This window comes from Coregonus lavaretus (assembly GCF_964263955.1).
Source record: "Coregonus lavaretus genome assembly, chromosome: 3".
In the NCBI taxonomy this organism is placed as follows: Eukaryota; Metazoa; Chordata; class Actinopteri; order Salmoniformes; family Salmonidae; genus Coregonus; species Coregonus lavaretus.
Window position 1 is genome coordinate 43,165,621 of NC_139990.1, and position 17,490 is coordinate 43,183,110.

Below are 17,490 nucleotides of genomic sequence, written 5' to 3' on the forward strand. Positions count from 1 at the left end.
GCTGTATGTATCAACATGCAGAATGAACCCGGCTAACTGCTGTATGTATCAACATGCAGAATGAACCAGGCTAACTGCTGTATGTATCAACATGCAGAATGAACCAGGCTAACTGCTGTATGTATCAACATGCAGAATGAACCAGGCTAACTGCTGTATGTATCAACATGCAGAATGCTGCTTTCTTATCTATCTAGTAGGCGAAGATGTCTGACAAAAGTGACCTGAAAGCTGAGCTGGAGCGAAAGAAACAGAGGTTAGCTCAAATACGAGAGGAGAAGAAGAGAAAGGAGGAGGAGAGGAAAAAGAAGGAGGTGAGAGAAATCTCTATTAATGTGAATGTGATGTGAACTTATTTGGTTTAGTTCAGCATCTCAAATGAGGATTAATAGAGTATTTCTAAAACAGTGTATCAGAAGTCTGATTTGGGTTGGTAGTGTTTCTCAAGTCTTTGTGGAGCTACACTGGACACCCTATTCACTATATAATGCATTTCAAATGGCACCATATTCCTTATATATTGCACTACTTTTGACCAGAGTCAGTGCACCATGTAGGGAATAGGGTGCTATGTGGGACACAGTCAGTGATACTTGTTCTCCCCAACACCTGTTCAGTCTGAGAGTCTTCAGCAGAAGACAGAGAATGTCTCTGAAGATTCTGACTTGGACCGCAAACGAAGAGAGACGGAAGCGCTGCTGCAGAGTATTGGGATCTCACCAGAACCACCATTAGGTATACCAGTCATAGCCTTGTTGCTTTCTGAGATCATCCTACCCTACCATCCTACTGACCATTCTGAGATCATCCTACCCTACCATACTGACCATTCTGAGATCATCCTACCCTACCATACTGACCATTCTGAGATCATCCTACCCTACCATTGTACTGACCAGTCTGAGATCATCCTACCCTACCCTCATACTGACCAGTCTGAGATCATCCTACCCTACCCTCATACTGACCAGTCTGAGATCATCCTACCCTACCCTCATACTGACCAGTCTGAGATCATCCTACCCTACCATTGTACTGTCCAGTCTGAGATCATCCTACCCTACCATTGTACTGACCAGTCTGAGATCATCCTACCCTACCCTCATACTGACCAGTCTGAGATCATCCTACCATTGTACTGACCATTCTGAGATCATCCTACCCTACCATACTGACCATTCTGAGATCATCCTACCCTACCATACTGACCATTCTGAGATCATCCTACCCTACCATTGTACTGACCAGTCTGAGATCATCCTACCCTACCCTCATACTGACCAGTCTGAGATCATCCTACCCTACCCTCATACTGACCAGTCTGAGATCATCCTACCCTACCCTCATACTGACCAGTCTGAGATCATCCTACCCTACCATTGTACTGTCCAGTCTGAGATCATCCTACCCTACCCTCATACTGACCAGTCTGAGATCATCCTACCATTGTACTGACCAGTCTGAGATCATCCTACCCTACCCTCATACTTGCCTTTTGTGGAAGTAGTGTAGCATCACTTTCAAATAATTTAAATTATGTTTTTCCCCACTTCATTTCATTTTCATGAATAAGATTGTAGATTTAGTTGAGAGCACATATCGGGCCGGTTTCCCAGACACATATTAAACCTTGTCCTGGAATAAAAATATATTTCAATGGATAATCTCCAGTGAGAATGCTTTTCAGTCCTGGACTAGGTTTAATCTGTGTCTGGGAAACTGTCCCGTCCTGGTTTATTGAGTGTATCTTGTGGTATTGGTCTCCATACAAAACAATCAAGTCATGAAATTATCTTCAGTTTACAGTATATCATATATTTAAACAAATAATTTACATTATTAATTGACTCTCATTTTCCCTTTATGGTATAAACACATTCAAATTCCATTGTGTCATTGTCAAAAGGTTAGTTATAAAAATCCATTGATTTGGTTGATAGGGTTATATATTCATGGATTGATGGCAGCTCTTTTTTTTAAATGAAGATTTATTTTAGGAGACTAGGTATGAATCTATGTATTCAATTCAGATGGTTAGTTTGATGTGATACAGTTGAAGTCGGAAGTTTTCATACACCTTAGCCAAATACATTTAAACTCAGTTTTTCACAATTCCTGACATTCAATCCTAGTAAAAATGCCCTGTCTTAGGTCAGTTAGGATCACCACTTTATTTTAAGAATGTGAAATGTCAGAATAATAGTAGAGAGAATGATTTATTTCAGCTTTTATTTCTTTCATCACATTCCCAGTGGGTCAGAAGTTTAATTGTTTAACTTGGGTCAAACGTTTTCCACAAGCTTCCCACAATAAGTTGGGTGAATTTTGGTCCATTCCTCCTGACAGAGCTGGTGTAACGGAGTCAGGTTTGTAGGCCTCCTTGCTTGCACGCGCTTTTTCAGTTCTGCCCACATATTTTCTATAGGATTGAGGTCAGGGCTTTGTGATGGCCACTCCAATACCTTGACTTTGTTGTCCTTAAGCCATTTTGCCACAACTTTGGAAGTATGCTTGGGGTCATTGTCCATTTGGAAGACCCATTTGCGACCAAGCTTCCTGACTGATGTCTTGAGATGTTGCTTCAATACAGTGGGGAAAAATTTTATTTAGTCAGCCACCAATTGTGCAAGTTCTCCCACTTAAAAAGATGAGAGAGGCCTGTTATTTTCATCATAGGTACACGTCAACTATGACAGACAAAATGAGAAAGAAAATCCAGAAAATCACATTGTAGGATTTTTTATGAATTTATTTGCAAATTATGGTGGAAAATAAGTATTTGGTCAATAACAAAAGTTTCTCAATACTTTGTTATATACCCTTTGTTGGCAATGACACAGGTCAAACGTTTTCTGTAAGTCTTCACAAGGTTTTCACACACTGTTGCTGGTATTTTGGCCCATTCCTCTATCCAGATCTCCTCTAGAGCAGTGATGTTTTGGGTCTGTCGCTGGGCAACACAGACTTTCAACTCCCTCCAAAGATTTTCTATGGGGTTGAGATCTGGAGACTGGCTAGGCCACTCCAGGACCTTGAAATGCTTCTTACGAAGCCACTCCTTCGTTGCCCGGGCGGTGTGTTTGGGATCATTGTCATGCTGAAAGACCCAGCCACGTTTCATCTTCAATGCCCTTGCTGATGGAAGGAGGTTTTCACTCAAAATCTCACGATACATGGCCCCATTCATTCTTTCCTTTACACGGATCAGTCGTCCTGGTCCCTTTGCAGAAAAACAGCCCCAAAGCATGATGTTTCCACCCCCATGCTTCACAGTAGGTATGGTGTTCTTTGGATGCAACTCAGCATTCTTTGTCCTCCAAACACGACGAGTTGAGTTTTTACCAAAAAGTTATATTTTGGTTTCATCTGACCATATGACATTCTCCCAATCCTCTTCTGGATCATCCAAATGCACTCTAGCAAACTTCAGACGGGCCTGGACATGTACTGGCTTAAGCAGGGGGACACGTCTTGCACTGCAGGATTTGAGTCCCTGGCGGAGTAGTGTGTTACTGATGGTAGGCTTTGTTACTTTGGTCCCAGCTCTCTGCAGGTCATTCACTAGGTCCCCCCGTGTGGTTCTGGGATTTTTGCTCACCGTTCTTGTGATCATTTTGACCCCACGGGGTGAGATCTTGCGTGGAGCCCCAGATCGAGGGAGATTATCAGTGGTCTTGTATGTCTTCCATTTCCTAATAATTGCTCCCACAGTTGATTTCTTCAAACCAAGCTGCTTACCTATTGCAGATTCATTCTTCCCAGCCTGGTGCAGGTCTACAATTTTGTTTCTGGTGTCCTTTGACAGCTCTTTGGTCTTGGCCATAGTGAAGTTTGGAGTGTGACTGTTTGAGGTTGTGGACAGGTGTCTTTTATACTGATAACAAGTTCAAAATCAATTTGTCTGTCATAGTTGACGTGTACCTATGATGAAAATTACAGGCCTCTCTCATATTTTTAAGTGGGAGAACTTGCACAATTGGTGGCTGACTAAATACCTTTTTCCCCCACTGTATATCCACATAATTTTCATGATGTCATCTATTTTGTGAAGTGCACCAGTCCCTCCTGCAGCAAAGCACCCCCACAGCATGATGCTGCCACCCCCGTGCTTCACGGTTGGGATGATGTTCTTCGGTTGCAAGCACCTCCCTATTTCCTCCAAACATAACGATGGTCATTATGGCCAAACAGTTCTATTTTTGTTTCATCAGACCAGAGGACATTTCTCCAGAAAGTACGATCTTTGTCCCCATGTGCAGTTGCAAACCGTAGTCTGGCTTTTTTATGGCGGTTTTGGAGCAGTGGCTTCTTCCTTGCTGAGCGGCCTTTCAGGTTATGTCAATATAGGACTTGTTCACAAGGTCCTTTGCTGTTGTTCTGGGATTGATTTGCACTTTTTGCACCAAAGTACGTTCATCTCTAGGAGACAGAACGCGTCTCTTTCCTGAGCGGTATGACGGCTGCGTGGTCCCATGGTGTTTATACCTGCGTACTATTGTTTGTACAGATGAATGTGGTACCTTCAGGCGTTTGGAAATTGCTCCCAAGGATGAACCAGACTTGTGGAGGTCTACAATTATTTTTCTTAGGTCTTGGCTGATTTCTTTTGATTTTCCCATGATGTCAAGCAAAGAGGCACTGAGTTTGAAGGTAGACCTTGAAATACATCCACAGGTACACCTCCAATTGACTCAAATGATGTCAATTAGCCTATCAGAAGCTTCTAAAGCCATGACATCATTTTCTGGAATTTTCCAAGCTGTTTAAAGACACAGTCAACTTAGTGTATGTAAATTTCTGACCCACTGGAATTGTGATACATTGAATTATAAGTGAAATAATCTGTCTGTAAACAATTGTTGGAAAAATTACTTGTGTCATGCACAAAGTAGATGTCCTAACCGACTTACCAAAACTATAGTTTGTTAATAAGAAATGTGTGGAGTGGTTGAAAAACAAGTTTTAATGACTCCAACCTAAGTGTATGTAAACTTCCGACTTCAACTGTACGTCAACATATTGAAAGAGTTCACACTAGTTGGCGGTCGTGCCTTATTATGTCACAAACCAACAGGAGAGGAGTTGGGTATCCTTTAGAAAGTACGTTTAACTATCTCTTCCTCTTTTCTTGTGAATTTTTTCTTCCTTTGCTTTGAACCATTTCAATCCATCCTGTTGATTTGGAACCCTTCTGGTTTGGCTGTTGGGGTCTGACTGCTGGCCACCAGTGCAGCCTCTGCAGCTCTTAACATGGGATACCTGTTATTTTCATTATTTAGTCCCAACCCCTATGTCTCCCTCTTCACAATCAGTGAGCACCACCAGTGATGCTGGCAGCCAGGAGTCCGTAGATGGTGGGACAGTGGGAAGGTATAGAACCTGCTCTTTACTGTATCACACACCGACACACACACACTCACACACACACACACACACACACAACTGCTATCAGATGTAGTATTGATGTCATGGAAAATGTTCACCGTTACAAACAAGCAAAAGGCATTTTAGTACTGTTCAATTATTTTGCATATGAACACACATAGACACATGGATGTACAACTGGATAGAATGGCATTGGCATTATAGAAAAAAAGGTATATTGTATGCTAAAAGCTTCGGTACCCTCTCTCTTTGGTTCTAACAATTCCTAAATGTATTGTCTATCAATGTAGCTAACATCATGAACACATGACATTGAACACAATAACTGTGGAAATGACTGCATCCCGAATGGCACCCTATTCCCTACAGTAAATAGTATATAGTGCACTACTTTTGACAAGGACCCATAGGGCTTCTGGTCAAAAGTAGGGCTCTATGTAGGGAAAAGGGTGCCATTTGGGACTCAGACAATGTGTATGTGCACAGAGTCTCTGATGTGAATCCCTTCTCTTTTCATCTTGTAATGGGACTTCAGATATAGGTAAGAACCAGAGTCCATGTAGTAGTGATTATGGAGAGGAGGTTTCTGTTCAGGGAGACTTCAGTGTCGTCGTGCAGTGACATCAGTTGATTATGTGACATCAGTGACATCAGTTGATTATGTGACATCAGTGACATCAGTTGATTATGTGACATCAGTGACATCAGTTGATTATGTGTGGTACTTGATCATTTTGTGACCTTGTAAGATTCTCAAATTGTATGAAGACAGTGAAACTGTGAATGTAATTTCTATTGAAGCAGTGAAACTGTGAATGTAACTTCTATTGAAGCAGTGAAACTGTGAATGTAACTTCTATTGAAGCAGTGAAACTGTGAATGTAACTTCTATTGAAGCAGTGAAACTGTGAATGTAACTTCTATTGAAGCAGTGGAACTGTGAATGTAACTTCTATTGAAGCAGTGGAACTGTGAATGTGACTGTGTCCCAAATGGAACCCTATTCCCCATATAGTCAACTATTTTTGACCAGAGCCCTATGAGCCCTGGTCAGAATTTGTGCACTACTACATAGAAAATAGGGTGGTATTTGGGATCCATCCTGTGTTTTGTTTAATGTTTGTTTTGTGTACCACTGTCATGCATGAATTCATATGTTCTGAAAGTGATGTCCCTTGAGTTGATGTATTGACTCATTTATGCTGTTTTGGCGCCCCCATGCTGCTGTGTTTAGGACCCTGCAGTGGGACACGGACCCCTCTGCTCTCCAGCTGCAGGCCGACTCTGAGCTGGGGTATGTCTTTCCTCTTGATGCTGCTCCCAAATGGCACCCTATTCCCGATATAGTGCACTACTTTTGACCAGAGCCCATAGGACTTACACAAAGGTTATATTTTTCTTGACTGATAGCAGAGTGTTCACTGTATGTTTTCTAAACAATTTATTCCATCTTTCAGGCGCAGGATGCACAGACTTGGAGCGTCAAAAATAGTACAGATTGACTTCCTTCCCAAAGAGCTTGTGACCTACACTAAAGAGACCCAGACTCCTTCAGCAGCACATCAATCTGAAGGTAATGAATATTGAGTTGGCTGTTGAGTTGACTCTTGAATTTGATATGACTCTTGAGTTGACTCTTGAAATTGACTCTTGAGTTGACTCTTGAGATGACTCTTGAATTTGACTCTTGAATTTAACTTTTGAGTTGACTCTTGAAGTTGACTCTTGATTTGACTCTTGAGTTGACTCTTGAAGTTGACTCCTGAGTTGACTCTTGAAGTTGACTCTTGAGTTGACACTTGAAGTTGACTCTTGAAGTTGACTCTTGAAGTTGACTCTTGAGTTGACTCCTGAAGTTGACTCTTGATGTTGACTCTTGATGTTGACTCTTGAAGTTGATTCTTGAAGTTGACTCTTGTAGTTGACTCTTGAAGTTGACTCTTGAAATTGACTCTTGAAATTGACAATTTTAATGCAGAGCTCTAGGTTGGTTTGTACGATTGGGTATGCTTGATATTTTTCAATGTGCTCTCTCCCACAGATTGAAAGAATGTTGAAGCCTATGTTGTATGTATGTGTGTAACACAGGAGGTTGGTGGCACCTTAATAGGGTAGAACGGGCTCGCGGTAATGACTGGAGCGGAATAGGTGGAATGGTATCAAATACATCAAACACATGGTTTCCATGTATTTGATGCCATTCTATTTGCTCCGTTCCGGCCATTGTTAAGAGCCGTTCTCCCCTCAGCAGACTCCTGTGGTGTAGAACATAAAACATGTGTTTCCTCCCAGAAGAAGAAGAGGATGAGGAGGGCACTGAGGCTAAAGCTGCCCCTCAGACTGACCAGCCCGAGGAGGAGGGAGAGGCAGAGGACAGTAAAGAGGGTAATAATTACTTGATGTACTTTAACACACTACTTTTAGGAAAAGCACTCGCACATCTGAGGTTACTTGTTGCATGGGAATTATTTGATGATAAATCAGATCTAGCCAAACATATAAACCAGGGTTCTTCAATTCCGGTCCTGGAGGGCCGAAACACCTCTGTTTTTCATCGTCTCCTTCTAATCAGGGGCTAATTCAGACCTGGGACACCAGGTGAGTGCAATTAACTACCAGGTAGAAATAAAAAACAGAAGTGTTTCGGCCCTCCAGGACCGGAATTGAAGAACCCTGATATAAACCAACATATGTTCTCAACACTGGTATCACAATATGTGTGTTCCTCTCAGCCCACCCCAGAGAGCTGACGGAGGAGGAGAGGGAACAGATCCTTCACTCCGAGGACTTCCTGGTCTTCTTTGAGCGGTCGGTCTCTGTGGTGGAGCGGGCGCTGGCCGAGGAGGGAGACATCTTCTTCGACTACAGCGGCCGGGACCTGGAGGACAAAGAAGGGTGATAACATTGAGCATGGGGCGTGTCCCAAATGGCACCCTGATCCCTATATAGTGCACTACTTTTGACCAAGGTCCATAGGGCTCATCAGCCCATAGGGCTCATCACAGCTTTGTAATGAATTTTCCATGAATATAAGACAGAACAGTCTCAACAGCCAATTATTGCAGGATCTCCATTTGGGATAAACACCATGTTCCCTGTGGATGGATGTGATAGGAGGAATAAGTACACATTACACTGGAGTAGCACTGGAGTAGCACTGGAGTAGCACTGGAGTAGCACTGGAATAGCACTGGAGTAGAACTGGAGTAGCACTGGAGTAGCACTGGAGTAGAACTGGAGTAGAACTGGAGTAGCACTGGAGTAGCACTGGAGTAGCACTGGAGTAGCACTGGAGTAGAACTAGAGTAGCACTGGAGTAGAACTGGAGTAGCACTGGAGTGAACATCTTTTCCATTTCTCTTTCTCCCTTATCAGGGACATGCAAGGTGGATCCAATCTGTCTTTCAACCGTGTGTTCCATGATGAGCACTGGTCCAAACACCGAGTAGTCACCTGCTTAGACTGGTCCCCACAGGTACAATGGAACTTTCTCCCAGTTTATAACATATCTAATGTATCTACTTCCTTCATTTCTTTTATTTCTCTATGTCAAGACCACAGAACTAGAATGAATGCCACTTTGAGTGCACCCCTGAGTTTACCAGTCATGATCAGAGGTTCCAAGCCCGTTCTGTTCATTCCATTTCTATGGTCAAGACAGAAGAAGAAGATTTGGTTGAAGTAACAATCCAGTCCTGTTCTATACTATATTGTGTATTTGCAGTACCCTGAACTGATGGTGGCCTCTTACAACAGCAACGAGGATGCTCCACACGAGCCTGATGGGATAGCGCTGGTGTGGAACATGAAATTCAAGAAGACTACTGCAGAGTATACGTTTCACTGCCAGGTCAGCAGCTGTTGACTCAATCAGATTTGTTCATCTGATGTGACGTAAGACTGATGCTTGAGAGATGATAGAAGCATGACATTTCATCATAGAACGTTGAAGTAATTTCACTTGATAACATTCAGAACCATAAGTTAAAAACATAATGGAAGGGAATGTATTGTTGAATATCACATGATATAACATGGTTTAACTTGATTAAAATAATTAATCTATAGGTCTAGGTAGTTTTGCTGTATATTGGCCATCTAATTTTACTCTCTCTCTCTCTCTCTCTCTCGCTCTCTCTCTCTCTCTCTCTCTCTCTCTCTCTCTCTCTCTCTCTCTCTCTCTCTCTCTGTCTTTCTCTCTGTCTCTCTCTCTCTCTCTCTCTCTCTCTGTCTTTCTCTCTGTCTCTATCTCACTCTCTCTCTCTGTCTCTCTCCCTCTCTCTCTCTCTTTCTCTCTCCCTCTCCCTCCCTCTCTCTGTCTCAGTCGTCAGTGATGTCTGTGGGCTTTGCTCAGTTCCATCCTAACCTGGTGGTGGGGGGAACGTACTCAGGACAGATTGTGTTGTGGGATAATCGTAGTCACAGGAGGACCCCCGTCCAGAGGACCCCTCTGTCTGCTGCGGCACACACTGTAAGTTAACAAACACCTCCCTCCACACACTGTAAGCTAACAAACAACGCCCTCCACACACTGTAAGCTAACAAACACCTCCCTCCACACACTGTAAGCTAACAAACACCTCCCTCCACACACTGTAAGCTAACAAACACCTCCCTCCACACACTGTAAGCTAACAAACACCTCCCTCCACACACTGTAAGATAACAAACACCTCCCTGCACACACTGTAAGCTAACAGACACCTCCCTCCACACACTGTAAGCTAACAGACACCTCCCTCCACACACTGTAAGCTGACAAACACCTCCCTCCACACACTGTAAGCTAACAAACACCTCCCTCCACACACTGTAAGCTAACAAACACCTCCCTCCACACACTGTAAGCTAACAGACACCTCCCTCCACACACTGTAAGCTAACAGACACCTCCCTCCACACACTGTAAGCTAACAAACACCTCCCTCCACACACTGTAAGATAACAAACACCTCCCTGCACACACTGTAAGCTAACAGACACCTCCCTCCACACACTGTAAGCTAACAGACACCTCCCTCCACACACTGTAAGCTGACAAACACCTCCCTCCACACACTGTAAGCTAACAAACACCTCCCTCCACACACTGTAAGCTAACAAACACCTCCCTCCACACACTGTAAGCTAACAGACACCTTCCTCCACACACTGTAAGCTAACAGACACCTCCCTCCACACACTGTAAGCTAACAAACACCTCCCTCCACACACTGTAAGATAACAAACACCTCCCTGCACACACTGTAAGCTAACAGACACCTCCCTCCACACACTGTAAGCTAACAGACACCTCCCTCCACACACTGTAAGCTGACAAACACCTCCCTCCACACACTGTAAGCTAACAAACACCTCCCTCCACACACTGTAAGCTAACAAACACCTCCCTCCACACACTGTAAGCTAACAGACACCTTCCTCCACACACTGTAAGCTAACAGACACCTCCCTCCACACACTGTAAGCTAACAAACACCTCCCTCTCATATACTCTACTGTAGCGTGTTTGTATCAGTGTGACCTCTGGGGCCGTATCAAACTTTATAGAGTAGGAGTGCTGATCTAGGATCAGGTCTCCTGTGTCCATGGAATCTTATTCATTGTCATCTAAAAACTCCTAATCTGAGATGCTTAATATATACGTCCCCTGATCTCTGATTCAAACTAGTTTGTTTGGCATTTTTAAAAACGAATTCAAAAAGATTTCAAACAGATTTGTGTTAACCTCATCCCCAGGCCAATTGCATATAGGAAGCGTTGGGAGGAAGTGTCTGGGGAAGAAGATTAGATTTATGGTTACATATCTAAGAACCGAGCTACTGTTCTTTCCTCTAGCACCCAGTGTACTGTGTGAACGTTGTGGGTACCCAGAATGCCAACAACCTGATAACAGTGTCTACTGATGGGAAGATGTGCTCCTGGAGTCTAGACATGCTCTCTCAGCCACAGGTGAGCAGAGGGGCATCATGTTGCGTCCTAAATGATACCCTATTCCCTTTATAGTGCCCTACATTTGACCAGGGCCCAAAATTAGTGCACTGTATAGGGAATAGGGTGCCATTTGGGATGCATATATCGCGATAAACTCCAATTAATTCTCCTCAGAGAATGTATCTAAATAAATGATTTAATTATATATTATTATCCATAAAGAAAATGACTAGTATTTGTCTTTGTTCCATGTTTATTGAGGTAAACTACATGAGCATGCATTTAACAGGAGAGTATGGAGCTGGTGTACAATAAGTCCAAGCCTGTAGCAGTAACAGGAATGGCCTTCCCTGCCGGAGATGTTAACAACTATGTGGTAGGAAGCGAGGAAGGGATGGTGTACTCTGCGTCCCGCCACGGCAGGTTAGTGAGCTGAGGCGCAACAGGGACAGTTATTTATAACATCAATGTGTCTTCATGTTTCCATAGAAACTGCACATGACGTTGGGGGATGTGTGTAAAGTCAGTCTCTCAAATTATCTATATTTTACAGTGTTACAAGTGAATGCAACCTCATGAAGTTGATGTTATTTATTTTTTCATAGAAACAGCACAAGACGTTTGGGATTTTGTGTGTATCCTTCGACCAACCAATCTTAAGGCTCATTGTACTAAGTGAATGCCTTGTGATGTTGTTGTGTGCAGTAAAGCAGGTATAGCGGAGATGTTTGAGGGGCACCAGGGCCCAGTGACTGGGATCAGCTGCCATAACGCTGTGGGCACTGTCGACTTCTCACACCTCTTCATCACGTCCTCCTTTGACTGGACAGTCAAACTGTGGTCAACCAAGGTAAGACAAGTCTCTACTCAGGGTATTATCCCTGTTCCCTGATCTACAATTTAAACGAACAATTACAAGACAATTATAACTGCCACTCAAGGCCTCAAAGAACCCTCAGCAGTATCAGCATTCCTCGTGCTGTCTCCATAGAATTAGAATGAAATAGAATTCTCATTGAATAGAATTCTCATTTGTCATTCTGTCTGTGTCTGCCTCTCTCTCTCCAGCACAACAAGCCACTGTACTCTTTTGAGGATAATGCAGACTATGTCTATGATGTCAGTTGGTCCCCTGTGCATCCGGCTCTCTTTGCCTCCGTGGATGGGATGGGCCGTTTGGACCTGTGGAACCTCAACAATGACACTGAGGTGAGTCAAACAACCTCATTGGTTACTTTACTTACTTATGGCCCATCGTTCCTTTGGCAGCATAGGCCATCGATGACTCCTCTCCTTCACACTCTGTTCTGGGCAGTCTCCTCCAGCACGTTCCTCTACATCACACTCTGTTCTGGGCAGTCTCCTCCAGCACGTTCCTCTCCATCACACTCTGTTCTGGGCAGTCTCCTCCAGCACGTTCCTCTCCATCACACTCTGTTCTGGGCAGTCTCCTCCAGCACGTTCCTCTCCATCACACTCTGTTCTGGGCAGTCTCCTCCAGCTGGTTCCTCTCCATCACACTCTGTTCTGGGCAGTCCTCCAGCTGGTTCCTCTCCATCACACTCTGTTCTGGGCAGTCTCCTCCAGCACGTTCTTCTCCATCACACTCTGTTCTGGGCAGTCTCCTCCAGCACGTTCTTCTCCATCACACTCTGTTCTGGGCAGTCTCCTCCAGCTGGTTCCTCTCCATCACACTCTGTTCTGGGCAGTCTCCTCCAGCTGGTTCCTCTCCATCACACTGTTCTGGGCAGTCTCCTCCAGCTGGTTCCTCTCCATCACACTCTGTTCTGGGCAGTCTCCTCCAGCTGGTTCCTCTCCATCACACTCTGTTCTGGGCAGTCTCCTCCAGCTGGTTCCTCTCCATCACACTCTGTTCTGGGCAGTCTCCTCCAGCTGGTTCCTCTCCATCACACTCTGTTCTGGGCAGTCTCCTCCAGCTGATTCCTCTCCATTACAGTTTTTCTTAGTTAATTGGTTACCACTGTACCGTTTCCTTTTATACTGTACTGGATGTGTATGATGCAGATTAGGATTTGATCATATTCCTACATAGCTATCTGTTGTTGGTATGTTGTTGTAAGATAATATGAAACTTTTTTAAAAGGTGCCCACAGCGAGTGTGACTATCGAGGGGGCATGTGCTCTGAACCGTGTGAGATGGGCGTCGGGAGGCAGAGAGGTTGCCGTGGGTGACTCGGAGGGTCGTGTCTGGATCTACGATGTGGGAGAGGTGAAATAATTAAGTCCATAATTTAAAGGGTTCTAACAATGAGAGAATGGGTGCTGTACCTGAAACAAGATGAAACGCATTGCCTTGTTGTTGTGCCTTTGATTCTTATTCACTTGTTGCTGAAATGTGACACATTAGTAGACTTAGTTAGCCTACTGTTGTTTCTATCCAATATGTGACAGACCATGTCTGTCTCCTGTAGCTGGCAGTGCCACACCCTGAGGACTGGAGCCGCTTCGCCCGCACCCTGGTTGAGATCCGTGCCAATCGCGGTGATGGAGAGGAGGAGGGGGCCGTGGAGCTGGCAGCCTGAAACCTTCTCACTCTCTCATCAATGGATGCAACGTTTCAGGACTGACACCCTGATAACAGACAGTTACAGATAACAAACCACAATTTACTGACATAACAACAGCAGCATGCATGCTTTAGTGAGATTCAAGTCACCGTGATCAGACTGACTCCAAGTTTATGCTCCATAGATCAAAGCAAGAAACAACAATTTGCCCAGGGCAACAACTGTTCTTACTAGGGTTATTTATTTGTTATTGGTTAATTAAACAATTGATATTTATGTGCTTAATATCAAAATCATATGGCTTGCAATGATAATGTGCTTATGGGTCTGACGTGGGTCTAAATGTTGGAGTAAGCTAGATATGATCCTTATATTATACTCAGACTACTCATGAGGTTTGATGATCAGATTCCTGTGATCTGTTCATGTTGTTCTTTCATCCAGGTTATAAAAGCGGCATCATTGTTTTCTCAAGATATCCAAGTTAACCTGTAATAATGTTTTTGAAGTAGCTCTGGGCTTATCAGCATGCTAATTATTACATTTTGGTTGCTGTTAAACAACTTTGTTTTGTTTTAAGGAATACGTCTAAATATGTATGGCTTTTTGCTGTAAAGACTACAATTGACAATAAAATAAGGATAACTTAAATACCGAACCATATTGCCATAATTGATGGGGGAAAATGTATGGAGGGATCCAGAAATCTAACAAAGCAGCCTATATGGGCTACTGTAGTAGAAGCTTTAGGGTTATGGTTGAAGATAATAAATTTACAGTGTGTATTGAATTGTACATTTTATTACCATTATTAAATGTTCCACCTATGCCATTTCTGTGTTTGATATTGAATCGAAAGATTTGTACAGTAATTTGATATAAACCATCCCCAGTCAGCTACTGTAGGCTATTGATTGAGGTCAGTTGAAGCATCATCGTGTGAATGTACTGTGCGTCCTACTTTGAGAATTGACCTATTGCGAGCGTTTGAAAGAGGTCATCTTGGTAAAGAGGTGGCTTTATTCTTTCTTTGTCCACTGTCGTTTACCTCTTATTATAGCTCAGTGGTCATTGATGGTCATTTTCGAACGTACCCGAATCCACGCAGCAGGCGGAGTTCTGTTTCCATGACAATTACGTCAATATTAGTGTCGGGTAACTAAAGGTCATGCTAAAGACAAGCGCGAGTCAGACAGAAGGAAACAGAATGGCGGAGGTAAACTTAACTGTTGTGCTTAAAACGGCAAGATATTCTCGTATTGTGTGGCTTCAGTGTCGTTTCGTTTTCGTGGTACTTGGTTTCTTCTATTCGTGGTCGCGGGAAGGACACAGTCTGAGCGGAGCAAAGCCTCGCTAGTAAGCCTGAAGGAGTTTGACTTTACTCGGAAGGATAGCTCAGCTGGCTAGCTGAACATGCTAATCTGCCAGATGACTTTTTGACAGTGTTTTTGCTAGCCAGTTCGCTAAATGACAGGCGACTAAAGCCAAGTAAAGAACTGTAGTTAGCTACCTAGTAATCCATGTTTACGTTGAATATTGTGAAGCTACTTGTTGGCCTTTCACCAGTTTACTTTTGCCCGTGTTCCCTTGCTAGCTTTGTGCTTGACTGCACTCTGCAGAGGTTAGCAGCACTAGCGGTAGCTAGCAGTACAAGTTCGTTTCGTCCTTTAAAAACCACATCTATTAAAGCCAAGTCAAGCAAGCTAGCTTCTGTCTCTATTTTCTAGAACGTTTGTTCTAATGCTGATTGAATTTAGCAAATGCTATAGCTAGCTTTTTTGTTAGCTAATGTTTCTAACTAGCTTGTTTTTAGATTTATGATATAGCAGGACTCTGAAGAAATTAATAATGTAGATCAAGATTTGAAATGGAATGTTTTTCACTTAGAGCAAAACCCAGGTTCTGAGTTAGTTACACCGTTATTCTGGCAGATCGTTGAAATCCAACGTCAAGTTCTTCGTCATCTCTGGTGTCTCTAAAATGACACCGTATGAGGGACACAAAGTCAATGGAATGACAACGACACTGAATGTTGTATTGTATGGATAGATAAACTTGTCAATATTGGTTTATTTGGCTTGTACATGTTTTCTCACAGCCCTGTAGGGGGCAACCAAGGTCAAAGTTGACCTTTGTATTGAATTCCATGTCCTTAGCTGCTATTATCAGTGACAGACTGCATACAGTAGTATCATCTTTACAGATCTGTTCAGTGTTTTGTGAAGATTGGTTGTCTGGTGCTGTAAACATCCCCGACTGGAAGCTGTATTGTACATGTTCTAGCTTTCAGTAGGGTGTTTGCTGCTCCAGGCTTCCTCAGACTCCTAGACTAGTGTTGTTGTTCATAGGTATAGGGCTGCATTCCAATCAAAATGAGCACCTTCTCTTCCTCCCATCACTTGGAGGAGACCCTCCAGTGATGTATGTATGGCGGAGTGGAGGAGGGAAGAGGTCGCAAGTAAAAGTGGATTGGGACCACAGGAGGCTGCTGAGGGGAGGACGGCTCATAATAATGGCCAGAACATAGTGAATGTAATGGCCTCACACATGGAAACCATTTGTTTGATTTATTTGATACCATTCCATCTATTCCGCTCCAGTCATTACCACGAGCCCGTTCTACCCTATTGAGGTGCCACCAACCTCCTGTGATTGGCACTTGCCTCAGGTTTGCATCTTCATTTGAATAACTGAATGTTAATGTTTGTTCGTACATCTGGTGTTTCCCAGACAAAAGTGTGTCTGACTCAAATGAGTGCGTTTTTGTTTACTCCCAGTTCTACTGCTGTAGAAATGGAAGTATCCTAGCTTCTCCGTTCCGAGTGTAGTTACTGTAAACATCCTACACTCAGCTATAGCCTGTATGGATGGCTGGGGAGAGGGTGTTTACTTTGACTGGCTTGGATAGCCTCAATCTGTATGGATGGGATTTTTATGGATCACTCATGAAGAGATGGAAGGATTTATTTTTGTACAAACAGCCTCAACAAACAGAGAAGGCGGCTGCAATTAATTCCCATAGTTCCCATGGTTTTTATGAGAAACCTAACATGTAGAAGATGCAATCAATGGATGATGTTTGGATGCATTGTCACTGATCAAAAATGACAATACTGTTTGTTGTTATTGCAAAAAAAATAAACTTCTCAAATGTGTATTGATTGACCCTGCTTCTTTTATTCCTTAGGATGTTTATAATGTATATCCCATTTTACAGCATACTATTAGCCTAACATTTTTATGGACCTGGTTGAAAATGGTAGTGATTGCTGAAGAAAATGTACATTTATTCACAAACTGAAATGGAAACTGTCACCATGTGATAACTGATGTTATTGCCAGTTCACACACCTGTATTCAAAATCCATGTAGGCTACATACATTTTAAGCTGAATCATTTCATCACATTATTTATATAAAGTACAGTTTTCTACTGTTATGGGAACACATTTCATAACTATTGAGCATGTATATCTGCGCGTGAGTAACCAATCTTGATTTGTCAGAGGATTTTGAATTAAGGAGAGTACTGTACACGATCCCATTCAAAAGAGAATGGAGTGGAAACCTTTTACAAATGTATCAAGGGTAGGCTATGGCTATTGGTCATCCCAGCCACAGGGGGAGCACATCCCAAACCAGC

The 17,490-nt window shown here is 43.1% G+C and overlaps 1 protein-coding gene across 1 annotated transcript; it reads left to right on the plus strand.

Annotated features, from left to right (window-relative positions):
* Positions 1-206: 206 nt before the first annotated feature.
* Positions 207-14,679, plus strand: LOC311126995 (cytoplasmic dynein 1 intermediate chain 1-like; the record flags this gene model as incomplete). Its single annotated transcript, XM_084158730.1, has 16 exons — positions 207-314; positions 618-735; positions 5,280-5,370; positions 6,620-6,679; positions 6,843-6,958; positions 7,678-7,770; positions 8,118-8,280; positions 8,761-8,860; positions 9,110-9,235; positions 9,710-9,856; positions 11,224-11,337; positions 11,609-11,742; positions 12,025-12,169; positions 12,388-12,528; positions 13,424-13,549; positions 13,752-14,679. The coding sequence occupies 16 exons, from the start codon at positions 207-209 to the stop codon at positions 13,860-13,862; spliced, it is 1,893 nt and encodes a 630-aa protein (XP_084014856.1). The 3' UTR covers positions 13,863-14,679.
* Positions 14,680-17,490: the final 2,811 nt, after the last annotated feature.